The sequence below is a fragment of the Maylandia zebra genome, linkage group LG16 (assembly GCF_041146795.1).
Source record: "Maylandia zebra isolate NMK-2024a linkage group LG16, Mzebra_GT3a, whole genome shotgun sequence".
In the NCBI taxonomy this organism is placed as follows: domain Eukaryota; kingdom Metazoa; phylum Chordata; class Actinopteri; order Cichliformes; family Cichlidae; genus Maylandia; species Maylandia zebra.
The window spans coordinates 28,230,446-28,254,065 of record NC_135182.1 but is presented as its reverse complement, the minus strand read 5'-3'; the positions used below and the strand labels follow the sequence as shown (position 1 = coordinate 28,254,065).

Here is a 23,620-nt window from a genome sequence, read left to right as displayed (position 1 = left end):
CTTAATCAGATATGGGGATTAAACATAAAACCCCCACAAATTGTTCTTTTCAACTGACTGACCACAAGTCGAGAGAAAACTTAGTAAGGCATCAAAATCTTCAAATCTGCTACTTTGCGAGTTTCATGATTCTCAGAATTATTCTCAAAATGAAATTTCTGATTTAATTTGAATGTTACTTGGGTGTTAATTAACAGGTATCTGTTGCCATACATACATACATTTTATCGATGCATCGTCATGACCAACCAATTAAACCTCAGCTTCACACTCAGCTCAAAGACGTTAGATTGACTGCATTCATTTTTCACTTGTTAAAAAAAAACCTAAAATATATTTTTAAATTACTGCAAAAGGTGAAACATTAGTTGACTCACACTTCATCCACAAAGAACTCCTTATCATTTTAATTACAATTTGCTATCTCGTAATGACAAAAAAGATCTTGTAATTACCGGTTATCCTGGTTGTACATTAAATCCAGCAGGGCAGGAACTACTCTTTCTTAAGAATTGATACAGTGGCACAAAACACAAACTAACTGTTAACACCTCATGTATGCTGTTTGTTGTAAGTGAAAAAACATTTCCATCATGCTGCTTTTGTGTTATCTTTTATTAAGTGTCTCCTAGTAGTTTAGTTTTTTTTAATATGAAACAAATCTTTTTCTGCTAATTACAGCTAATATAAGCAAATGTTAGCTAATTAGTTATAACTGGCCAGTTAGCTTCCTACACTTTTTCTACACCTTTGACTGTAACTGTACCACATCATGGCTACAGTTTGCATACAGTGTTTGACTTGTACGATTATGTGATCAGACTTTGTTATTTCCTGCTTTATTTTGAAATCACTCATCTCCATGCATCCCAGTTTTTGTGTACTTCCTGTGTTTGCAAGAATGTATTTGTATTCGTAATAGTTGAGCTGTCTGCTCATTTTGTGTTTGACCTTTGCCATAGCTGAGACACAGGTCGAAGACGGGCTTTCTTTTGTTAATGTGTAGATATGGATTTCTGCCTTTTCTCTTGGTTTCTGTTTGTAATGTTTGCTATTTTGACTGCCTTTATGTGTGAACTTTGTGCTTTAGCTAATGTTTTTTGTTATATATTTAAATTGGTTCTGACTGGTTTAACAGTCACTACAGTTTGATGCAGTACAGTTAGAGTGAATTATAAAGGCTGGAACAATCTGAAGACTACCTGATATATTTTTAGTCATTAACAGCATAATGGGAAAACAATGTGTTATCTACTGGGTTTTGATTGAAAAGATATAAGATATCTCTGGTAGTATCAGAAAACCTGAAGAGATGTTAATGTGGGACTATTCAGCTGTTTTAGCTCCTCCCATCTTTGTTTTGATTGGTTGTCCCTGACAAGCAGAAGATTTGAATGACAGGTGAGTGGGCCTTGAGTCATTAATTCCGTAAATAGACAGATTCTTATATAGCACGTTTCTGCTCTCCTTTGCACTCAATACTTTACAGAACATTTTTACACCTCAGTGGTTTCTAACATTCAAACTCCAATTAAAGTATAACAGAGGAACTTCGGTTTATTGTTTTGCTCAAGGATACTTAGGCATACAGACTGGAGATTGGAAAACCCAGGTATTCAACCACCAGCCTTCTGATTAGTAGATGGCTTACTCTACCCGATAGTCTTTTTCTCCCAGTTCTCCCAGCGGTATCCCACTCAGGAATCATAACTATAATAATTGTATAATATTTTCATCAGAAAATCATCACCCTGGCACTTTACCATATGTAATAATCCTCTAACTGTTACCCTGACATCCTGTTAATGGAGTTTTGGGTGCTATTAGTGTTTATAGTGCACAAAATGGGCTGAACTGAAGCATGGTTGTTATATTGAGTGGGTTTTTTGTGCACAGCCAATTGTCTACTGGGTTTACATGATGCTGATGATGATGGTGTCAGATGTGGTTGCTAGGAGATTTGCGATGCAAGTCTCTATTTTGTGTTTACTCCCCACAGTGGAAATCCATTATAGTCCAAAGTGAGGTTAAAAAAAGCCTCTGTGACTGAATGAGTGAACTCGCTGTGCTTCAAATCTCTGACTTAAAGACACTATATGTCATGGCATGTGTTGTTCCTTGATAATAGGATGCAGATTTTCTATCTAACAAAGGTAAGGTCTTCAAATTGGAAAACAAAAAAATGTGGTTGAGAAGAGAAGAGATGCTTGAAATGTGTGGTGCACAATATCTGCTGTCACATCCTCTGACAGTAGCAGACATAAATGCTTGATGTTATGTGCAAGTGAGAACATGAGGATTAGCTTTTACCAGAGGTGCTGCCAAATCTGACAAGACAGGAGGAGGCAGGGAGAAGCTAACAGCATGAATACTGGCTGGTGAGTGCAGAACGGGAGTGGTCAGGTCCAGGAGCACAATGGTAGAGATATTCAAAGACACAAGCACATGCCAACAAGCATGAGTGCATGCACCAGGACCACAGTTTTAATGGCTGATGAATTTCCTAACTTCACAGCAGCCTAATTTATGAAATCTCAAGCCTAGAAATAAGCTGTGCAACCTGGCCAGCAATCAAACCACCAGTGAGCTTTATCAGCTGATCGACAGCCCACAGCAATCATAACTTCACATGTAGGCCCAGTGAGTATTCGATCAGCCCCCGCAGGGACTGCTCAACACAGTCTTGTGGCAGTTTGTGAAACAGTCACAACATTCAGTCAATTAATTTGTGTTTCTGGGAACAATGTTTCACAGTTTTTTTTTGTTCCTGGTCACAAATTTCTCCCCTCAGCACAGTATTTGGGGCTCTTCAGATGTGGTTAACAAACAAACAAACAAAACCAAGTAACCCTCAATTAGGTTTCGGCAATAAAGGGTAAAATGACAAAACTTCCAAAATTTCCAGTTTAGTACAGAGTTGGCTCACCTTAAATCCATGGGCCTTTACATCATGTTGTGTGTCGAGTTACATTAATTATGTTCTTGTGTAAAGCTTTGTCCTGAGTCTGCGCTGCTGTTGTGCTGTTTCTAAATATAGACTATTTTAACTTCATCTCTTCTTCTTTGTCTCTTGCTCTTCGCTGCAAGTTAGGCCTACTGTCTCTACTCCACTGTGGAAGACGGGTATCCAGTACGACCTGTATACCATGATAAATTGAACATAGCCATCTTCACTGATTGGTGCTAACACAGGACCATTGCTTTTCCTTTCTTTAGCATAACCTTATGAAAAGACGCAGCTTTGGGTTAACAATAAATTTGCTAATGGCTTAAAAAATTAAATTTGGCTAGTCAGCTCATCCCAAAGACAGAAAACCCTCACAAACTATTTAAAACCAAGTACACATGAAATGAACAAACATCGACCAGGCAGACATTTAATGCATACTTTAGGTGCTATATGAAACTATTAATCACATTCTTCATTAATCAAATCAGGTGTGGCTGAAATGTGCAGCACTTTGCAATGTGTGCAATGTGGCAAACTCAAACAGTATCAGATTTTAGAGTTTGGCTAACCTTAGTATTGCTAGCAGCAGTAGCCTACCCTACCCTAACAGCAGCTAGCATCCTCATCCTGGTGCAGAATCTGTTCACACCTGGCTTCGATTCTCCGGTTACATTCCAGGTAACTCTGTAGAAAGCCGATTTACAGCTTCTCTTTTTGTTTAATACATCAAAGTACTGCAGAATAACACTGGTTAGCAAGAGGTCTGCTCATTTAAAACTTCCATTTGTCATGGTCCGCGGCCCGGCGTCCGGGGTGCTGTTGGGATGCCCACGCCCACGGGCGTGGCTGCTAACCCCACACCTGCATCCCATCCCAGGCGATCACCAGGTGGACTATTTAATCCTGCCCTACCTGCTGCTCCACGCCAGTCCGTAGTCGCCTTTCAGCGGTAACGTACACCTGCGGGAAAAAAAACCCTTATGACAAATTGTCCATTGGAACTGACTCTGTTTTACCCTGTGTACTCAGATCCCAACTCTGCGTTTTTGCGAGCCACCTGCCTGTCCACCTGTCCGCCTGAGATTCGGAAGCACTATCAGCCTCGCCGTCTCGACCCTTTTGGAGCCCCCCCCCCCTCTGGTTCACTCAGCCCGGCTACCTCCGTAAGACGTATACTCCACCTTCCCTCGTATGCTGCCTTTTTTCCGCACCCCAGTAATCTGTTTCTCTTTTTTTGTTTTGCAGCTTCTCACAGCCCCGCTCTCGGCGTTCCCTGCGCAGTTCACCTCCCCAGTCCCTCGGTTTCTTCTGGTTCCATACGTTGTTTTTTCGGCTACCCTCACGGGACACCTTTAGTTATAATAAATTTGCTTTCTTTATTCCCTCCTACCCTGGTGTGTGTGTTCTGCTTCTGGGTCCAGCTTGCGCACGGAACTTCGGTTCATGACAGTATGGACTGGCCAGTATGGACCCAGCAGATCCACTCCGCTATTAATAAACAGGGCGCTATCCTCGGTCGCCACGATCAGCAGCTCCAGTCTCTCCAAGACCGTTACCAAGAGCTCAGCGACACTCAGGATAAGCTGCAAACCAGGCCACCCGACCCCGTGCACCGCAGTGTTTCGCCTCCGTCGCTGGAACCCTTCCACGGGGAGTTAGACCTGTGTGGGGGGTTCCTTTTCCAGTGCTCCTTATTTTTCAGCCGCACGCCTCACGCTTTTCCCACGGATGCCGCTAAGATCTCCCACTTCGTGGGATTGTTACGGGGGCGTGCTCTAGCATGGGCTGAGGCTTACTTAACCTCTCACCCCATTCGCGAATGTGAGTACGATGAATTCCTGGAGGAGTTCCAGGCTACATTCTCCCCTCCGGTTTCGGAGGACGATGCCGCGCAGAAGTTGCTGGGGCTCCGTCAGGGGCGGCGCAGTATTGCGGAGTACCTAGTTGACTTCCGTACCCGAGCGGTCGCCGTAGGTTGGCCCGATTCGGCCCTCCGTGGGGTTTTTTTGCGGTCACTAAACGACCAGATGAAGGACCAACTAGCATTTCACGAGGAGACTAGATCCTTTGAAGAATTAGCATCCCTCGCCCGTAGGATCGATAGACGCTTGCGGGAGAGGGATGCCGAGCGGCGGCTTAAGCCTATGGGCTCCGTATTGCGCCCCGGGATCCGCGTTTCTCCGCCCCCGCCCCCGGCTGCGTGTGCGCGCTCTCCGTCGCCTCCCCCGCCCGAACCCATGCAGATCGGACGCTCTCGGCTGTCTCCGGAGGAGAGGGAACGCCGATTTCGGGCTGGAGAATGCCTGTACTGTGGGAGGCCCGGTCACTGCATCGCTGTTTGCCCGGTCCGCCCAAACGACCCGGCCCACCGGTGAGTTCGGGGATACGGGTGGGCAGCGCTCTAAGCACTAGTAGACCCCGATTGTTACTGTCCGTTACTATTGTGACTCCTAACCAGACTTTTACATGCCCCGCGTTGGTGGACTCCGGGGCGGAACAGAATCTCATGGATGAGAAGCTGGCTAAGAGGTTAGCTGTGTCTCTTACCCCACTCGAACCGCCCATCCCTGCGTCCACATTGAACAACCAAGTGTTTGCATACATAACTCACCAAACCGCGCCTGTACGGTTAGTCACATCAGGTAACCACCAAGAGCAGCTGTCCTTTTTCACTTTTCCCGCTCCTGACACCCCGCTTATCCAGAGCGTTCTCACTCCCGAGGCGTAACATGTCGACGTTTTGTCACGTCCCGCGGCGTTCCTGAGGAACGCGAAAGGAGACCTTCGGCGTTCTTATGGTACGCGGCGGGTTATGGCTGGAATCCAGTGCAATGACGCTCCCGTGGGAGTAGACGTTCCAGCCCTGTATTCCAGCCCTAAACCTAACCTTATCCCTAGCCCTGACCATAACCTTATTCCTGACCTTAACCAGGACTTTAATGATGTTAAATAGCGTGTTTCTAAGCGATTTGAAGAATAAGAGCGAACATGTGTAGGTTCAGTCCAGACGGTTCTCATATTTCCTCTTTTTCCGAGGTCGTCATTTAGGAACGTGGTGGGTAGCCGAAAACGTAATATGGTGACGATTTGTCACCTAGCGTAAAATGTTACGCTTTGGGAGTGAGAACGGGTTGGCTTATCTTAGGCTACCCCTGGCTACAGAGACATAACCCACACATAGATTGGGCCGGAAAGAGTATCGCGAGCTGGAGTGAGTTTTGTCTGGCGAACTGCCTGAGGTCAGCCGTTCCCTCCGCCTCAGCGGAACGGAGTCCCGCCCCGCCACCCGCACCGGATCTCTCTTCCGTGCCCTCCGACTATCACGATCTTCGGCAGGTGTTCAGTAAAGACGAGGCGCTCTCACTCCCGCCTCACCGTCCATATGACTGTGCTATTGAGCTGCTCCCGGGTGCATCGCTGCCCTCCAGCAGATTGTATAACCTGTCTCGCCCCGAAAGAGAAACCATGGAGAATTACATCCAGGAGTCGCTAGCTGCAGGACGTATTAGGCCGTCGTCCTCCCCCGTGGCTGCGGGTTTTTTCTTCGTGGGAAAGAAAGACAGGACGCTCCGCCCGTGCATCGATTACAGGGGGCTGAACGACGTCACCGTCAAAAACAAATATCCCCTCCCACTCATTAGTTCTGTTTTTAACTCACTCCAGGGAGCCACAGTCTTCACCAAACTGGACCTGCGGAACGCCTACCACCTGGTACGGATACGTGAGGGCGACGAGTGGAAGACCGCCTTCAATACCCCGCTAGGGCATTTCGAATATCTGGTGATGCCGTTCGGGTTAACGAACGCCCCGGCGGTTTTTCAAGCCCTAGTCAACGACGTGTTACGGGATTTCCTGAACGTGTTTGTGTTTGTGTACCTGGATGATATTCTGATTTTTTCAGGACGCTTGAGGACCATCGCATCCATGTAAGGAGCGTGCTGCAACGGCTGCTCGAAAACAGACTGTATGTCAAAGCGGAAAAATGTGAGTTCCACGTCTCATCCATTTCCTTCTTGGGCTACATCCTCGCAGGTGGGCAGGTGAAGACCGACCCGGTGAAGGTTAAAGCGGTATTGGAATGGCCGGTTCCGGAGTCACGGAAGAAGCTTCAGCGCTTCCTGGGGTTTGCGAACTTTTATCGCCGCTTCATACGGAACTACAGCCAGGTGGCCGCGCCTCTCACCCAACTCACCTCACCCAAGGTGCCTTTCACATGGTCCCCTGAAGCCCACGCAGCCTTCGCTAAGTTGAAGCGATTATTCACGTCCACACCCATTCTAACCCATCCTGACACTTCAAAACAGTTTATTGTTGAGGTTGATGCGTCTGATGCGGGAGTTGGGGTGGTTCTCTCCCAGCGGTCCGGGCCCCTGAATAAACTCCGGCCGTGCGCCTTCTTCTCACGCCGTCTCACCCCCGCGGAGAGGAATTACGACATCGGCGACAGGGAACTCCTAGCAGTAAAACTCGCATTGGAGGAATGGCGTCACTGGCTGGAAGGGGCCAAACAGCCCTTCCTTATATGGACAGATCACAAGAACCTACTGTACCTTAGAACCGCCAAGAGGTTGAATCCACGTCAAGCTCGCTGGTCCCTGTTCTTCGCCCGCTTCAACTTCACGCTCTCCTATCGTCCCGGGTCACGGAACATCAAACCCGATGCGCTCTCCCGTCAGTATTCCCCCGACAGTGAGGCGCCCCCCTGCCACCATCCTACCCGCCGCCTGCGTGGTGGGCGCTCTCACCTGGGAGATTGAGGAGACCATTCGCCGAGCGCTCCCGGGGGACCCTGACCCAGGGACTGGACCGCCAGGACGGCGCTTCGTTCCCGCCGCCGCCCGGGGAGCGGTCATCCACTGGATCCACACAGCACGATTCACGTGCCACCCGGGCGTGAGCAGAACGGCGCGCCTCCTCAGCAGACACTTCTGGTGGAAATCGCTAACACGGGACGTGAGAGACTACGTGTCTGCCTGTGCCGTCTGCGCTCGTAATAAGTCATCCACTAAGCATCCCGTAGGTCAGCTCCACCCGCTCACTACACCCCACCAGCCCTGGTCTCACATCTCCCTTGACTTTGTTACTGGTCTCCCTACCTCTTCTGGAAAGTGTGTCATCCTCACCGTTGTGGACCGGTTTTCTAAAGCCGCTCACTTCATCCCGCTGGCCAAACTGCCCTCGGCTGCTGAGACTGCCCAAGCATTAATCACTGAGGTTTTCAGGCTCCACGGAATTCCCCTGGACATTGTCTCCGATCGTGGTCCCCAGTTCACCTCACAAGTATGGAGGACCTTCTGCTCCATTCTCGGCGCCAAGGTCAGTCTGAGTTCCGGTTTCCACCCGCAATCCAATGGGCAAACTGAACGTCTCAATCAGGAGCTGGAGACTATGCTGAGGTGTGTGGCTAGTCAAAACCCCTCCTCCTGGGTTACCTACCTGCCCTGGGTGGAGTACGCCCATAACACCCTCACCTCGTCCTCCACCGGATTATCTCCTTTCGAAGCGTCCCTCGGATATCAGCCTCCACTGTTCCCTGAAGAGGACTTAACTCTCTCCGTCCCGTCAGCTCCACATCACCTCCGGCGCTGCCAACGTGTGTGGCGCAGCGCTCGCCGCGCCCTCCTGCGTGCGAAGGAACGACACGCGCACTACGCCGATCGTCGCCGCGCCCCAGCCCCTGACTACCGGCCGGGACAGAAGGTTTGGTTGGCTGCTGGGAACATCCCGCTCCGGGGCACGTCCCGCAAACTGGCTCCCCGTTTCATCGGGCCGTACGAGGTGGACCGAGTCGTCAACCCAGTGGCGGTCAGGCTCCGGCTTCCGGCCTCTCGGCGTGTACACCCCACGTTCCATGTGTCTCAACTTAAGCCGGTCCGCCTCAGCCCCCTGTGCCCTCCTTCCGAGCCCCCTCCTCCCGCCCGGCTCATCGGCGGCCATCCGGCCTATGCGGTCCGGCGGATCCTGGATGCGCGCCGGCGCGGGCGCGGCTGGCAGTATCTCGTGGATTGGAAGTTGGAAGTAACAGACGTGTCTCACTGATGCCAAAGCCTGGCTTGTCATGCTCCATTGTTTTACATCTTGAGGGCTGGGTTATGTTAACAAAATCCATATTTCTATCATTGAAAGTCATGCTGCTGGGGTACCAAGTATGTAAAATTGTGATGCAAGAGGACGAAATGTCCATATGTGATGTGTTAGAAAGTGTTTGACAGACTGACCGCCGTTTAAATCAGTCAGCAATTAACAAGGAAACTTACCTGATCGGTCTGAAAACTCTGCTCCCTTTGAAAATTGTGTCAAATTAACTAAACTGCAACATGCCAGTCATTGTCAGAAGAGAATGACACTGATGTGCACGGCTCCTCGGACCTCTGGCATTTATCGACTAATTGTTTCCACAGTAAATACACCCAAACTCAGTTTCAGAGTTGCTTTGCTGAACTTGTCAAACACATTTAAATTTCTACGTCTGTGATGTGCCTTGAGTTTGAAAAGCCATCTGGCACTCTGACAATGTGGCTCCGTATTAAAGGCAAACCTGTCATTTAAGTGCCAGTAATTTGTCAGTATCCCAGTTTAGGTTTTCCCCTCACATATGAGACTCTAAACAAACGTGGAGCCTCGTACGGTTGCCACGTGTCCATGATGCTTAAAGCAGGTGATCGGACATTTTCCTGAGCAAACAAAGGCTCAAAAATATATCCAATAAAAAAGGTGTGGCTACTAAAATTAGAGTACCATCTTTTCTACATTGCTTTTTATTCGTATTTGGATCAGAGTTGAAGTGTTGGTATGGCTTTGAGCAGAAGGTGGCACGACGTCCTCATGTGTGAAGGTGAGGCCCTATGCTAATGAAAATATGTATGCGCTAATGTGACAGGGACACCATCTCCTGTCCCCAGGTCAGTCCGTGCTCGTCCGTGTGCTCTTTAACAGCTTTTAAAGGCAAAGCAGCCATGTAGCCTGGAGGGCAGCGGCCATATCCTGCAGAGATTAGACAAATTAAAGCAGCACTTAAAGTATATGGACCTGATTAGCCCCAGTAATGAAATCAAGCCTGACACCATGGTTCCCCTTTTACACACAAACACGCACACACTCAGTTCCCTCTGCCTCTGATGTGGCACTGCTCTCTATCGAGCCTATAAAGCCTGATAGCGAGCTGCACACACAGCCTTTCTCTCTCCCTCTTTTCTTTAAATCGCTCACCCTGCAGCTCATAAGCCACCTCCTTCTCCCTGACCCCCTCCTTCTATACTCTCTCTCTCCTTCTCAGTCATCCTCTCATTTCTGGAGTAAGTGTGCTCCCTAGTGTTGTTTCCACCGCTGAGAGCCGGAGATGGAGGAGCAGAGGAGAGGCTGCCTGTAATCATTCCTTTTGTCTATGAAGCAGTACCTTTGCAGTAGTGGCTATTCTATAGAAAATAGAGGATGAAACCTTTGTACTTGTTCTGTGCAAAAACGCTTTCAGAAGTTCAGCCAAAGCTAATTTGAGGGCTGATTTATGTTTGGCTCAGACAGTACCATATATCACTGTGTCACAGAGGGCAATACAAAGAGTCAAAGCTTTCTGCTCTATGGAAATCATGAGCAGCATCTTTTTTCTTTCCCTTCACCTTGCTTACATCTGTGGGAACTTAAGTATCCAAAGCCTGCTCAGAATGATGTGGTACGGTGGTGTGTTTGCAATATATGAGTCATTCCATGGAAAAATCAGTGACTCTCTCCCACCTACCCCCCTCAAATCAGTCGCAGGGGGCTGTTTGTATAACTTTAGTTTTTACCTTCATTCGATAAATATATTTGGATACATTCACTTCTAACAGAATCAGGCTGAGGAAAAGGCAGCCATCTGCCTCGACTGGCTGGAAAGGCAAGGAAAAGAGAAGAACAAATAATACTTATTATAGACGTCATTCATGCAATCTCCATCTAACTTTAACAACACTTTATGTAGTTTGTTGTACAGGCTGTTTAAATGTCACAAAGAGATCCAAATACCAGAATAAACAGCCGCCAATTTTCTAAAACTTATCCAGGTCCAATCCACAAGAAGCTCACTTCCTTATTCCAAGCCACATCTTCCAGCAGTGCCCGAGGTGTTTCCACTGTTGTGCCATTTTTGGTAAGTGGTGACCCACCAGTTATATGAATTTTTCTTTTTGAAGCAGCAGCTAACTTGGAGTGAATAGTCCATTCATTTCTGTTGGAGAACCATGGCCTCAGACTCAGAGAATCACTGCAATTTAAGCAAGTATAGTCTAGAGATCATTGATCAACGAAGAGTATGGGAGCACATCGTCCACAAAAAGAAGCAGTAAAAAGGTGGTGACCTTGCCAGATTTAGGAACAATTAACAATAGTCTCACTCAGAAAACTTTGTATGTTGGAGAGTGTCTATTGCCAGATGAAGGTAGTGTCCAAAGTATGTGGTACAACCAGTCTGTGGGCTACTTTGAGTGAAATTCTGGGATTTTAATCCGATTTTGCTAATTAGCATGTATGATGCTTGCTATCCAAGTTAGATAGCACTAGCACTAAGATGGTGGGGATCAAAAACCTTTAGAAGTCCAACCCCAAAACTGATGAATGTTATGGTGACTACATTCAGCTATAAATGGTTGATTAGTGGCATAATTCAGGGGGTTGAGTGGGCCACATTCCATGCTCCAAAGTTGGTTGCTGTTTCTTAAGTTTTAGGATGTCTTCATTAAAGCACAATGTTGTTGCTTTGAATTACAAGGACAAGATACAGAAATATTGGTGACTAGACATCAGATGATGTAAGAAATCTGATGCAAACGAATGTCGGCTCTGTCAATGAGGTAAAGAAATGCTCATGAATAAATAGATGAAGCCTGAATGAGGACAGTGGCAGCAACGGATAACATGCAATTGCTAATTAGCTCAGTGCAGAAATGAACGAATATACTATAACAGTCATGCATAAATTTAACTTAACTGACATGCTGTACGTGTATTAAATCATACTCGCTCATTCACACAAAACACACACACACAAGCATGATCAGCTGTGTGAAATGACAGCGTGTCACGTTGCACTCCAACACTATTCACATTCACAGCTGCACTTGTGCTGAAAAGCAGTCTGTCGTCGAGCCTTTTTATTTGACAGCTGTTCCAAAAGGACTGCAGCCCTATCTATTGCTTTTTTATTATCTACATGCATTTTTTTCAACATGCTCCGACACTTGGAGGGCTTAAGGGATAAGGGAAATAGCGTATCGGTTACTCAGGCGCTGTGAAAATGCATGTAATGCTCTCTATAACCCCATTGTTAATGGAAACAAATCCAAGAACCACCCCGGCGTGGACCACATATCTCTATAACTTTTATGAAGTGACGGTCATTTGGACACCAGCTCTCTGCAGGTACCATCCTTTCTAATTTCATTTTGACCTTTCCATAAATTCACACCCATTTCCCCAGCCAGGGATGCAGCACAGGAAGATCTTTAGTATTTTAAATTGAAATGTTGTAATTGAAAGAGTGCCCGGAGCAGAGAAATTATAGGGTATTCATTTTTTATACTGATACCCCTGAGAAATGCAGCAATAGAAGCAAGTGAGGACACCCTGCATTACTCACTGCAGGGGGGAAAAAACCCTGCTCTGGACCTTTCCATCAGCCCTCCCCTGACATGCAGAACATTACGTACACAATGTAGGAGTAATACTCTTTTGTATTTTTCATCCATGAAATTGTGCCAAATGAGTGCAGAGATTTAGGAGCACCGCTTCCGTCATCGCCTTTTGCAATTAAGCAAAGCCACACAGGAGAGCGGCAGGCTCGCCTTTCCCATCGCCACACAGGAGTAATTTGAGAAAGCCAGCCTTGAGGCTGTCCTTTAACAAGCTCGCCCAGTTCGCCATATAGCCCAACACTCTGAAGTCAGCTGGCTTTAAGTGGCTGCATGTCACTCTGAGGACCAACTGACAAACATACACAGCGCCACTTAAATCTGAAACTATAGGCATCTCGATGCCATTCATAATGCAGCAACTACAGAAGGGGAGTCGTGCTCTTACATGCGAGCAGCAGTGCTCCATGTGCAAAAGGAGTTATTTGAAAAATGCTGCTGTGCTGATGCGGAATAAACGCAGCTAAAGACAGCCGCTGTATTCTGGAGGCAGCTGGCTCGGTGCAGGCTTGTGTGTTTGTCAGCTGGCACTCCAGAGGACCGTGCATGCACTGTCACACATGAATCTGTGGAGATTGTTGTCCTGTTTGCTCCGCTCCTGCTGAATCTCAGTTTCTCCACCCGCCACAGGAAATGTCCTCCCATCACGATTATGGGATGAATGTAGCCAAAAAAAGAAGGGAGGGTGTGGGGTAGCAAAAGACAAACTGCAGATCGGGGGGGGGGGGCAGAAAGGAAAGTGGCCTCTTGTTTGGCATGAAAAGAGAGAGGGTGCACTTCAACCAGAATGAGGGGTCGATTTGATTTGCAATTACCCCCCAGATGATCAGCTGGTGTTTGAAGTTGATTGCTTCCTGGAGTAGAAAGTTCTGGAGGGGCTTTGACTCCTGACGACCTCAGGGCAAGCACGGTGTGACCCGGGAGCCCGGGATGTGCCCCGTGCACATCAGTCATGCAATCCATCCTCGTCAGAATCAGACAACAGATGTCTCTTCCCGTTGGCTCCATCTAACTGACCAACCTGTGACCTGGAGAAGAAGATGCAGAGAAGCATGTATGGAAACAACACAATACACACAATCGCAATTTTGAGAGTCTACAAGTGGACGTAGAAGAACAGAAACCTCATATGTGTTTGTGAAGTCTTTTCATAGGCAAACACGCTAACCCTTTGAAACCGTGACTGAGCAGCTGCGTTAAAGACAAATCTAATTGACCTGCCTGACTGGCTGTGCCCCATAATGCAATAGAAACTTAAGCCTAGAGATCACTGCTAATGCTATCCCTCTATCCCAGCAGATGACCAGGGTGTGGATCTAAAGGCAGATTTGATTACCTTGATTAGCGTGTTTGTAATTGGCTAATGTGTGAAGCAGGAAAGTATGTCAGAGAGAAAACAAGAGAAAAACAGAGCAGGGTCCCTCAGATATTTTCAAAATTTACCAAGCATGAAAAGACTGTTTATTGTCACACAGAAAATCACTTACTGCTATAAATGTTTTTTCCAACTAGAGTTTGGTTTTGTCCACTAGCATCATGCTAATAAAAAACACTTTGCAACTGCAAATGAACTTTATTGAAATGAAGAACTGAGAGAGGCAGATGGGAAATTGAATGAATTCTCAGTGCCTTTTCCATCTCAGCTGTCTGATACCCGCAGTTTTCCCCTCCAAGAGCCTTAATTTCCCCTCAGTCAATATTAATCTTTTGCTCGTGACATTTGCAACACCGTATTTAGATTAGATTTCTTGATTTGCAGCACCGAGCTGTGTCACCCCGCAGTCTATTTTTACAGTTCTTAGATTGAAATCGCTTGTCCTGTAGCAGTGCTACTGTTGAACTTATGCCACCAAACTAATGATTTCTGAGAAATCATAATTACAATAAATCTTTGCCAAATAGCAATCAGAAAAAGATGGGAGATAAATGTATGTATGCAGGTGGATAAACTCACTGCAGATGTGCCTTTATACAAGGCACTCCGGTAGCTCTAATAATAATCTTGAAGTAGCAGGATCCCAAATTGTACACTCCATGGAAATCAGATTCATTTTGATAATTTAAATTTTAGAAAACAAAACACAAAAGCAAAAACGTAAAACAAATCTCGTGGAATTTTATTATCATGAGTACAAGGTCGAAGAATCCTAGATTGTCAGTAACTCTTGCAATTGTTGGTGTCATTAAGAGATGGCAAACAAGCCCCCCATGCATGATTAAAGTCTGGATCTGGATGAAGTTTGTGAATTTCCATTGCATTTGTTATGATGACACATTTTGTCCTTTCTCAGAATGGGTAAGAATATTTTTTAAAAGTTAATCAGGTCTGAGGTAGGCCTTATAGAAAAACAAACCTCGGTGGTACTAAATGGAAAAATAATAATGGATTGGATTTATATAGCGCTTTTCAAGGCACCCAAAGCGCTTTACAATGCCACTATTCATTCACTGGTGGAGGCAAGCTACGGTTGTAGCCACAGCTGCCCTGGGGCAGACTGACAGAAGCGAGGCTGCCATCGGCCCCTCTGGCCATCACCAGTAGGTGGTAGGGTAAAGTGTCTTGCCCAAGGACACAACGACCAGGACAGAGAGGCCATGGAACGAACCGGCGACCTTCCGGTTACAGATGCGCTTCCCAACCCCCTGAGCCACGGTCTCCCCACAAAATAATAATCACAGGTTGCCAGTGAACACCAGGTCTTACTCAATAATGTGCTCTGAACAGGTTAATGTAAGATAAAGTTGTTTGGAGCAGAAGCTCATGCCTACTGTGAAGCCTGGCAGAGGAAATGTCCTGGTTCGGGGTTGCTTTGCTGCCTCAGGAACTCCAACCTGTGAGGCCATCTGTCCGAAAGTTAAGGATGAATCATAGGTGGATGTTTTGAACAGAATAATGATCCTAAGTACACTCTGATCATAGAAGGAGCAGCTCAGTAAACACAAGTCAAGGTTTATGGAGGCGTTAAACATTGAAATAATTTTGAATAGAAATTTGAGGTCTTTCCCTGTGGGGTGTGCCTGAAAAATCTCAAATCCTCCTTCTTGGTGTCATTATCAGAGCTCATAAGCAAAGGTGTTGGAAAGAAGTCAAAGAGTTCACCTCAGCTTTGTCTTAAAAACCATGGTCAGGTAAGACACCTGCACTACTGCTGACACTACAGCAATCTGTTGATCCACCTTCCTATCACTCGTGAACACTATCCTGTTTGAATTCTTTCACTTTTCACAGCCTCCTCAACCCAGGGGAGGAAATTTACATTTTTCCTCCAGCTTGGAGGAACTGACTCTCACCCTATCTGCTTCAGACTTTCGTGCATGCACTGTTATTCCTAAGATGAAGCCAACAGACCCAAAATGTCGTCTATGACTTCTACGCAAAGATGCAAACCACAATGATTGGGCTGATCTACATAGCCATTTATATTTAGTGAACATTGGAAACATCTCGGTTAACACTGGCACTCCAAATTGCAGAAGGTAAGCTTCTGTTGAGGTCATTTTTACAGCAGACATTTTGCCTTCTCTTCTGAGGAAATGGCAAAGGTGTTGCAAATAATGATGGTTCTGTGCTGCCTAGGTTGGTATTAACAGTAAGACCCTGTTACAGAAGCAGCTAAATGAAATACAACCATTATTCATTCTATGACAGCTAGAAAATCTTCTTTGGAACTCATTTCAATACAAAAATCTAAAGCTTTAATACAGAATTTGTCATGTTGATCTATCAATATGGTAACAAAATAACATTCAGTGTTTTCCAGGTCTACAAATGTCTGAAACGATCTATTAACATACAATAGAGTTCACAATAGTTGTAATTATACAATTAGTGAGCATAATCTGAAAAAAAATTGGTAACAGTTTTCATTATTACGTGTGAATCACACCCTAAATACCCAAAGGCAGTGTGATTAGAAAATATATTTCCCCACTAAGCTTCTCAAACATACAGTTCAATAAAATCACAGCCTGTTAGGTCTTTTTATTTCACCCTAACTCATCGTCTGACACATATATGTCACCTTAGCCTATTAAGTTGCACAATATATTGGAACAATAAGTAGGCACTTACACCAGAATGATTGAGAAAAATGCATGCATCAGCCTTTATCCACTTGATGAAAATAACTAATACGGCAGAACATAATAATGACAGTAAATCCGCCCATTCATCAAAATGAGGAACGGTGTAATTTCTTCGCTCATCAAGCACCACTGACCCTGTGGATGGGCGATCTTTATTACAGCTGGCACTTTAGTGAGGTGTGCAGAGTTATGTGCATGCAATACCCAGTCATATAATAAATGTTCAATATCTGTTCAACACCCAGATTAAAAACAAGCCGCACTGAGCGACTGATTCAGAAGAATTTTGCTTCATATAGAAAATAAGGGGCTTGACACTGAAGACTGTGCTGTGAAGGTCAGAGGTATAAATATAAATGCATCTTTTAAGTCTGACGACACAGTTTCAGCACAAATCCCAGCTGGAGATGAAGTTTTCCTGTGTTGAGGAGAGTCTCGAGGCTGTCCTCCCCCACAAAACAACCCTGCAAGGTGTTTTTTTTTCTCCAAGCTGCTATCCTCTTGTTAAGCAGTGATGTATAGATGCATCTGCTGCGTTGGATGAGACTCCTTTTTTTTTTTTTTTTTTATCGTGCTGCAGTTCTTTGTCTCTTTTTTATCTTTGGAAAAAAAACCCTGAAACTATTCAGCCATCACTCTCAGACTCTTCTTTTTATCAGCTCTCTTCACGTGCAGCACATTTCAAAGCTCAGTTTTTAAAAACTAGATGTAACTACAGCCCATTGGCTCGTGCTATCCTGAGCACCTATTATTTTTCATAAGTAATCCATACCATTGAGCAACAAATGATGGGTAACCTCATATTGTGGAACATCATCTCAGGTTTTCTCTTTGATCTTTTGTTGGCATCTTCTTCCTGTCATAGAATTTTTACTTTTTTCTTTACGGGAAAATGAACTCTAGCACAAGGAAAATGAAATATTAGGGTTTAATTCTTCACAGTAAAAGTGTTTATATTGGTCTAACTATAGCTCTGTAGCTAGCCACTAGTAAGCACATCATCATAGGTCAAATAGTCTATTTTTACTAACCATTTTTACTACTTAGTTTTCCTTCTTGGCTACCTCCAAAATTACTTCACAGCTTTAGGTTTACATTTAGTTTTTGTTTTATTTGTTTTTGTTTTTTAGAAATCCCTCAGTGAGAATATTGTATGTTATCTTTAGATGGGAACTTAGCATGCTAACTTCCTGCTAACTTCCACCTTAGCTAACTCTCCCTCATAAATTGTTTTTCTCATGAAGGCCTGGGCATTAAACCTTACTCTAAAACCTGGGAGAACAGCTACACTAATCACTTTATTGAAACTGAAAGTATTTAGACAATTTTTAACTAGTTTTGTCCAAATATGGACTCAAAAAAATCTGCATTTTTGGTCCAGGAATGGTCCAGCCCACCATGAATGATCATTCAAAATAAAAAATAAATAAATAATGATATCTTAGTTGTAGTGCAGCATGCCACAATAACCTACACTTTAGCTATCAACAGTGAGTAAGGTAGCCATTTATTTTACTTAAATCTCTCCCTTCCTAATTATGTCCCACCATCTACTTTCTTACAAAGTTACTCACACCTCCCTCTATCTCCTGCTGCACTTCTCCAAGACAAGTGCTAGCAACAGCAACCATTAGTGACTATGAAGGCTTCTTTTTTACTAGTTGTTACTGGTCCATTGCTTACATGTCAGTAAATCTGACACATTTTACTGGATTTATTTGTAGTTTCTCTTTCTTTTATTTTCTCAGATTTTCAGCTCCACCTTTCTGCTTATGTTTGTCAATTTTTGTCAACCACTTCTTCCACACTAAACCTTTCTGCAAGGTGCATGGGTGGACAGGAATGGTAGGGGAGGGGCTGGTTATATTAAGAAATTTGACTGGACAATCCAGTGTGAGTAATGAAAATGAACCAGTGGGCTGCTGTCACTGCTTGTGGAGCTGGTGAGCAGTGGGTCAAGTGTGTCTGCCCCCTGGCAAATGTTCAGTATGACAGAATACCAGTCCAGCCCCGGTTGTGCCCCAAAGTTGTTGTTTTTTTTTAATTTTTGGAAGTGATGGAGCATTTGGACTTCAAAATACAATACAATATATTAAAATACAATATATTCATTATGAAGGATGCTCTTCACTTGCAGAGAAGGTGTGAGATGTTAATAAAAATACCCCTTGTTAAAAAGACGATCTTTGGGAAGCATCATGAGCAGGTGTTCCTCAAAATATTTCAGCAGTGCTCCTGGGGAAATAGTTGGTGACAGGGGATGAGTATTTTACCAGCTAACTCAAATCCACGAGAGGAATTAATAAGCAAAACAAGAACATCCAGTGCAGGCCTTGATTAAATAAAGTAAGCTAGCTGAGGTATTACGGTTCTGCAATATAACTTCAAAGACCCCAAAATAATAATGCACATAATGTAACACTGTTATCAGAGCCAAATCTATAAAATAAATATCTGTTTTAAAAATGGGTTAGTACTAGTCACAAACTAATGGGATATGATATGAGGATGTGATTTGCATACTCCCTTAGTTGAAAAAAATTGTTTCATTACAGAAAATGTTTCCTAATCAATAATAAATCATTGTTAGAGTGTTTCTACACAATGTACTATGTAAGTTCAAATGATCAGGGCTATTGAGGAATGTGATTAAAACATAAACACCACGAGTTTAACTAACTTGTGATCTAATTGTTACTTTCTTCCACTCTTTTTTCTTCTGGGCCTTTCCTGTACCAGAGTAATAAATCATTTTTTTCGGGACATACTTGTCATAATCTTTTTGCAAAGAGTTACAGTGTGCATAAAGGTGATCAGTACGGGTTAAGCAGTTCAGCATAGATAGCTAACCATACAGTCATATAGTCTCCCTTGGTCACCAAGCATGGTTTTAAGATATATTAACTGAATATGAAACTTTATGAACCTTTGCTATACATGTAATCTACGGCACTGGAGTATTGTGACTATTAGCCAATGTAGTGGTTCTTCTTTTCTACATAGGCTACATTTCCAGCTCTGTTTATTTTTAGCAAAGCTGGAGCAGCTAAATACATGAAATGTCTTGACTGACAGGAAAAAAGTGGGGCAGCCTTGGTTTGAACTTCTAATGTTTCCCATCCTTGTTTTCAGAGGTGACACATGGGTGAACACAGTTCAATAAAGACTTCAAACTTAGGTTCAGCAGTGTGCTAAATAAATATGATATTCTCTGAGGAAAATGTATTCAAAAGACTCAGAGTGCAGAATCAAAGCACAAGCTACCATAGAACAAGAAGCAGTTTATAACATCCACAGATGGAAGTGGCAGAATGGCCCACTGTGGATTCAAGCTGAATGTATTCCTCTTGTCTCGATCACGAGAGGAATAACAACTAAGCAGCAGGGAGTTCCTGTAAATACTCAGTAGCGGTAAAGTTGCAGTGAGTGTTTTTGATGTTTCAGCTGACACGTTATTGGGTTTAAGATTCTGTGATTTGTTTATTAATGAATCAGATTATTCATGTGTTTATGCTGCTATGAGTCAGAGTCAATACTTTAATATGCGTGTCACTTACAGGTCGTTGACTTGGTTTTTAAAAACAACATAAACAGGGGAGTGAAAAGTTTATGAAGGATACGTGTTTTACATATTTTGCACTGGATATCTTATGTCTTATAGGATCACTCTGCTTAACAAATCCAGGTGAATCGAGGTATGAGGCGCTTGGTCATTTTGTTTTTTGTATGAAGAACTTTGTGTGTTTGTTTCAGCTCTCAGATAAAATTACAGAATTTCCAAAAAGTAAATGGCTGTGGTTGGCATTTACTCGCTTTAACATTACTCTGGGTTCTTAGCTAGCTTTATGTTAGCGTACTGTCAGTGCAGATGTTTGCAAAGACCTGATGTTGTGTGAGCAGCTGTTTCTATCCTGGACCATCGGAAGCTTTTCCTTCTATGCGCTAACAGTAAAAATAATGTCCATTTCTCCACTCTTTAAAAGGTAAAGATCTCTCCACCTGTTAGGGACCCTTGGTCTTAAATCTTTGTGAGTTTATTATTTGTTTTTGGTTTTGAGTAGGGAATTAAGTTCAAGTTTAATAGTCTCCTGTTTGAGTGGTTTGATTTTGCTGTCTTGTGTATATTAGCTTTTGTTATTTCCTGCCTTTAGTCCCTTGCTTAGTTTTTTGTGTTTAACCAGTTTCCCTGTTGTGATACCTTTCCGTTCCTCCAGTCTCCATGACTCCTTGTCTCTCTGTGTTCTTTCTGTCGACGCTGTGCCACTAACTGAAGAAACTTTTCAACACAAGTAACAACATAAATTATAACTGTAATGTAATTACACTAGAAAACTGAGTAGGAGTGGCTAGTACAGGAACACATTAAATTACTACGTGAGCATGTTACACCCACAACACAGCGACACAGAGGTGTTCCCAAACTATACAAGTGATATAACCCCTCCCGTGTCCTGGTCTGACCTAACGCCTCCTACCAGTCGAGCATGTCTCCTGTTTGTTTCATTGTGGAGGAGCAGCGGCTGTACTGAGCTCCCACAAATGTATAAAACCATTAACGACATTTCTTTTAATCAAAGTAAACATTTATATTTAATCTACTGTTTATTTACAAATGAGCGTTAAAAAGATTGAAATTTTAAAAAATACCTTACATTTTAACATTTTGTCTTATTACATGTGTGTTACCGATCACAGTAGATGTACAGAAGCACAACACCATTATGTTAGAGTTTCTGGAGCTAAAAAAAACCAAGAAATATTTTTAGTTTTGCACACATTTTCATGCCTGAGACTATTTTTTTATCTACTTTCTTCAGTTTTCTTTATTAAGTTTGTCTTTGTGGTGGATAAAAAATATGTTTGACACCTGCTGCCTGTGGTTACATGAACATCAACTGAATGTGAGACATCGCAGTAATCAGCACGTTCTAAAGCATCTAGACCAGAAATGTACTTTAGCACCTTTCACTTTAGCACACATGTTGAAGTCCTGCCAACAACTTTAATGAACAGGCGCATCAGAACCGGAGCATTTTGTAATGATCCCTCGATGGCGAGGCGACCAGATGCTGGCAGACATCGTTACTGAAATCCCGTCTTACACAGAGGTGGCAGAGTAAAGGGGGAGGCTGTTAACTCACATGCTGCAGGTGTTGGTGTTCTAGGATCAGTAAAAGAAAAATTCAGTCGCAAAATAATTTCACAGAATCTCCGCGCAGTGACACGAATTACATACATAAACATGGCAATTCCCTCCTTCAATCTGCCGTCCATTCAGTGTAACAGTGGTGCGCCACTGTGTGGGCGTTTATAATAATGGGGTGGTTGGTTGGTGGCAGAGGGGGGTTGACAGAGCGCCTCACATGTATTAGAGTGGTACAAGCTCACTGATGAGGCCTGCTGAGAGACTAGCAAACGGCTTCATCTCGGTGAACAGGCTCACTCTGTGCAATATGACTTGATGAGAGAGGATATGATTCACGGTTCCCGTTGGCTTCCCAGCGCGGATTCCTCCATTTCACCTCTTTGTCAGTGTCTCGCTTCTTCTAAATGGGGCTGATGGTAGGACTGTGGGGCCCCGTGTTTTAAGTCGCACGAGATGGGAACAAGTTCTCATTTCTCTTTTTAGGGTTGTATATGAAACGCTATGAAAATGGCACAGAGATGTTTGACATGTGCTGGAATTGGAGGGTTTGCATTAACAGCTGTGACATTAGCTGATTAATGTGAGGCAGAAGAGGGGCCCGAGGGCCAAAACTGAGCTCTACCTGTCGCTTCCATTGACAGTGACTTCGTCCCATCAACATTTGTTTCCTATTTCCAACAAAGAGAATGCTCCGTGTCTTAGGCTGCTGCAAACGTTTGTCTCAATTACAACTTCTCCACTAAAGAAGAAGTCAAAGTTTAAATATTTCCTCCCACGCTTCCCCCTCAGCTACCAGCCTCAGACACAGATATGTCTCGTCAAAGGTCGCAGTCTTGAACTTCAGCTGCCGTAGCTGGACAGAGCCGCGCCAGCAACTCATTCATAAAGGCAGGGCGTGCGTGAAAGCGCTTCGTGTTTACAGTCACTCGCTTGATTTATTAGTGCAGCGTTAGCGTCTGCAACACATTAGTTATTCTGCTCGCCATTTAAAAAGCCCATTCATTACACGTTAATTAGTTGTTGATAACAGCCACGGGACAATGCCAAAATACGGGAAAGATGGGCGAGATCAGGTCTGTTGCCAAAGCGTGGGGTCGTTGAGAGCTGAGTATCAGTACTCTTGGCTGTGGCGGCTCCTCTGGGGTTCATACTGTAATTTGGTAAGTCATAAACACAGGAAGCTGAGAAATACATTAGTCAAATAAGTGCTAATGGTTTAAGAAGCTTTCATTCATAGGATTTGAAAAACTTAAAATGCACTGGAAATCAGCCATTTGGGAGTTTGTGCTAAATGTACTGTCAACATTGGTTTGGCAGTCAGTCATATAAACTGTGTTTTCCAGCCAGGGTTACACAATATACCTCCTCTTACCTTAAACATGGAAAGAGGAGCATAATGATAGCTCACTGTAATCCTATTATTAACTTTGACCTACTGGCGCCATTGGCAGGCCCGTGCCAATGTCGTTATAGTTTTTCATTTCTTCGTGATATTTTTAAAAATGTCTGTTTTCTACCTTAAATCTGTTGTTTCTCTTGGTTTCAGAAGAAAGTGGTTAATTTCAGTCTAGCCTTTTCATCTCATGAAAATATTTTAATTTAGTTTTTTTTGTTTCATTCGTTCTTTATTTTTAAAATATGGAAAATATTTATCAAGGGCAGTAGTTCAGAACAGCTATTTTATATCGTTTTTCTTTTATATGGTTTTCTTTTATAAATGATTGCACTAGTTTTAGATTTTTGTTTAGTTTACCTTGCTCAATACCAAACAGCACA

The 23,620-nt window shown here is 44.0% G+C and overlaps 1 protein-coding gene and 1 long non-coding RNA gene across 11 annotated transcripts in view; both read left to right on the top strand.

Annotated features, from left to right (window-relative positions):
• Positions 1–23,620, top strand: part of LOC143413050 (uncharacterized) — a 60,156-nt gene that overhangs the window by 20,670 nt on the left and 15,866 nt on the right. For 3 of the 10 annotated variants that reach the window (XR_013093616.1, XR_013093611.1, XR_013093614.1), the window contains exon 2: positions 15,671–15,741. The exons of 1 other annotated variant lie outside the window; for it this stretch is intronic. Coding sequence is in view for 1 of the 9 variants with exons in the window: in XM_076875209.1 (XP_076731324.1) it covers positions 5,072–5,321; positions 15,671–15,741 (321 nt within the window). In the remaining 8 variants the exon portion in view is untranslated. Of the gene's footprint in view, positions 1–5,020; positions 5,322–10,989; positions 11,076–15,670; positions 15,742–15,917; positions 16,090–23,620 lie in introns of those variants that run through there. 6 more of the 10 variants (XR_013093610.1, XR_013093608.1, XR_013093615.1 and 3 more) reach the window with 4 other exon arrangements.
• On the top strand, positions 1,989–4,904 carry LOC143412988 (uncharacterized). The gene is made up of 3 exons (XR_013093531.1): positions 1,989–3,899; positions 3,980–4,113; positions 4,196–4,904. It is a non-coding gene; the product is annotated as an uncharacterized LOC143412988 (long non-coding RNA).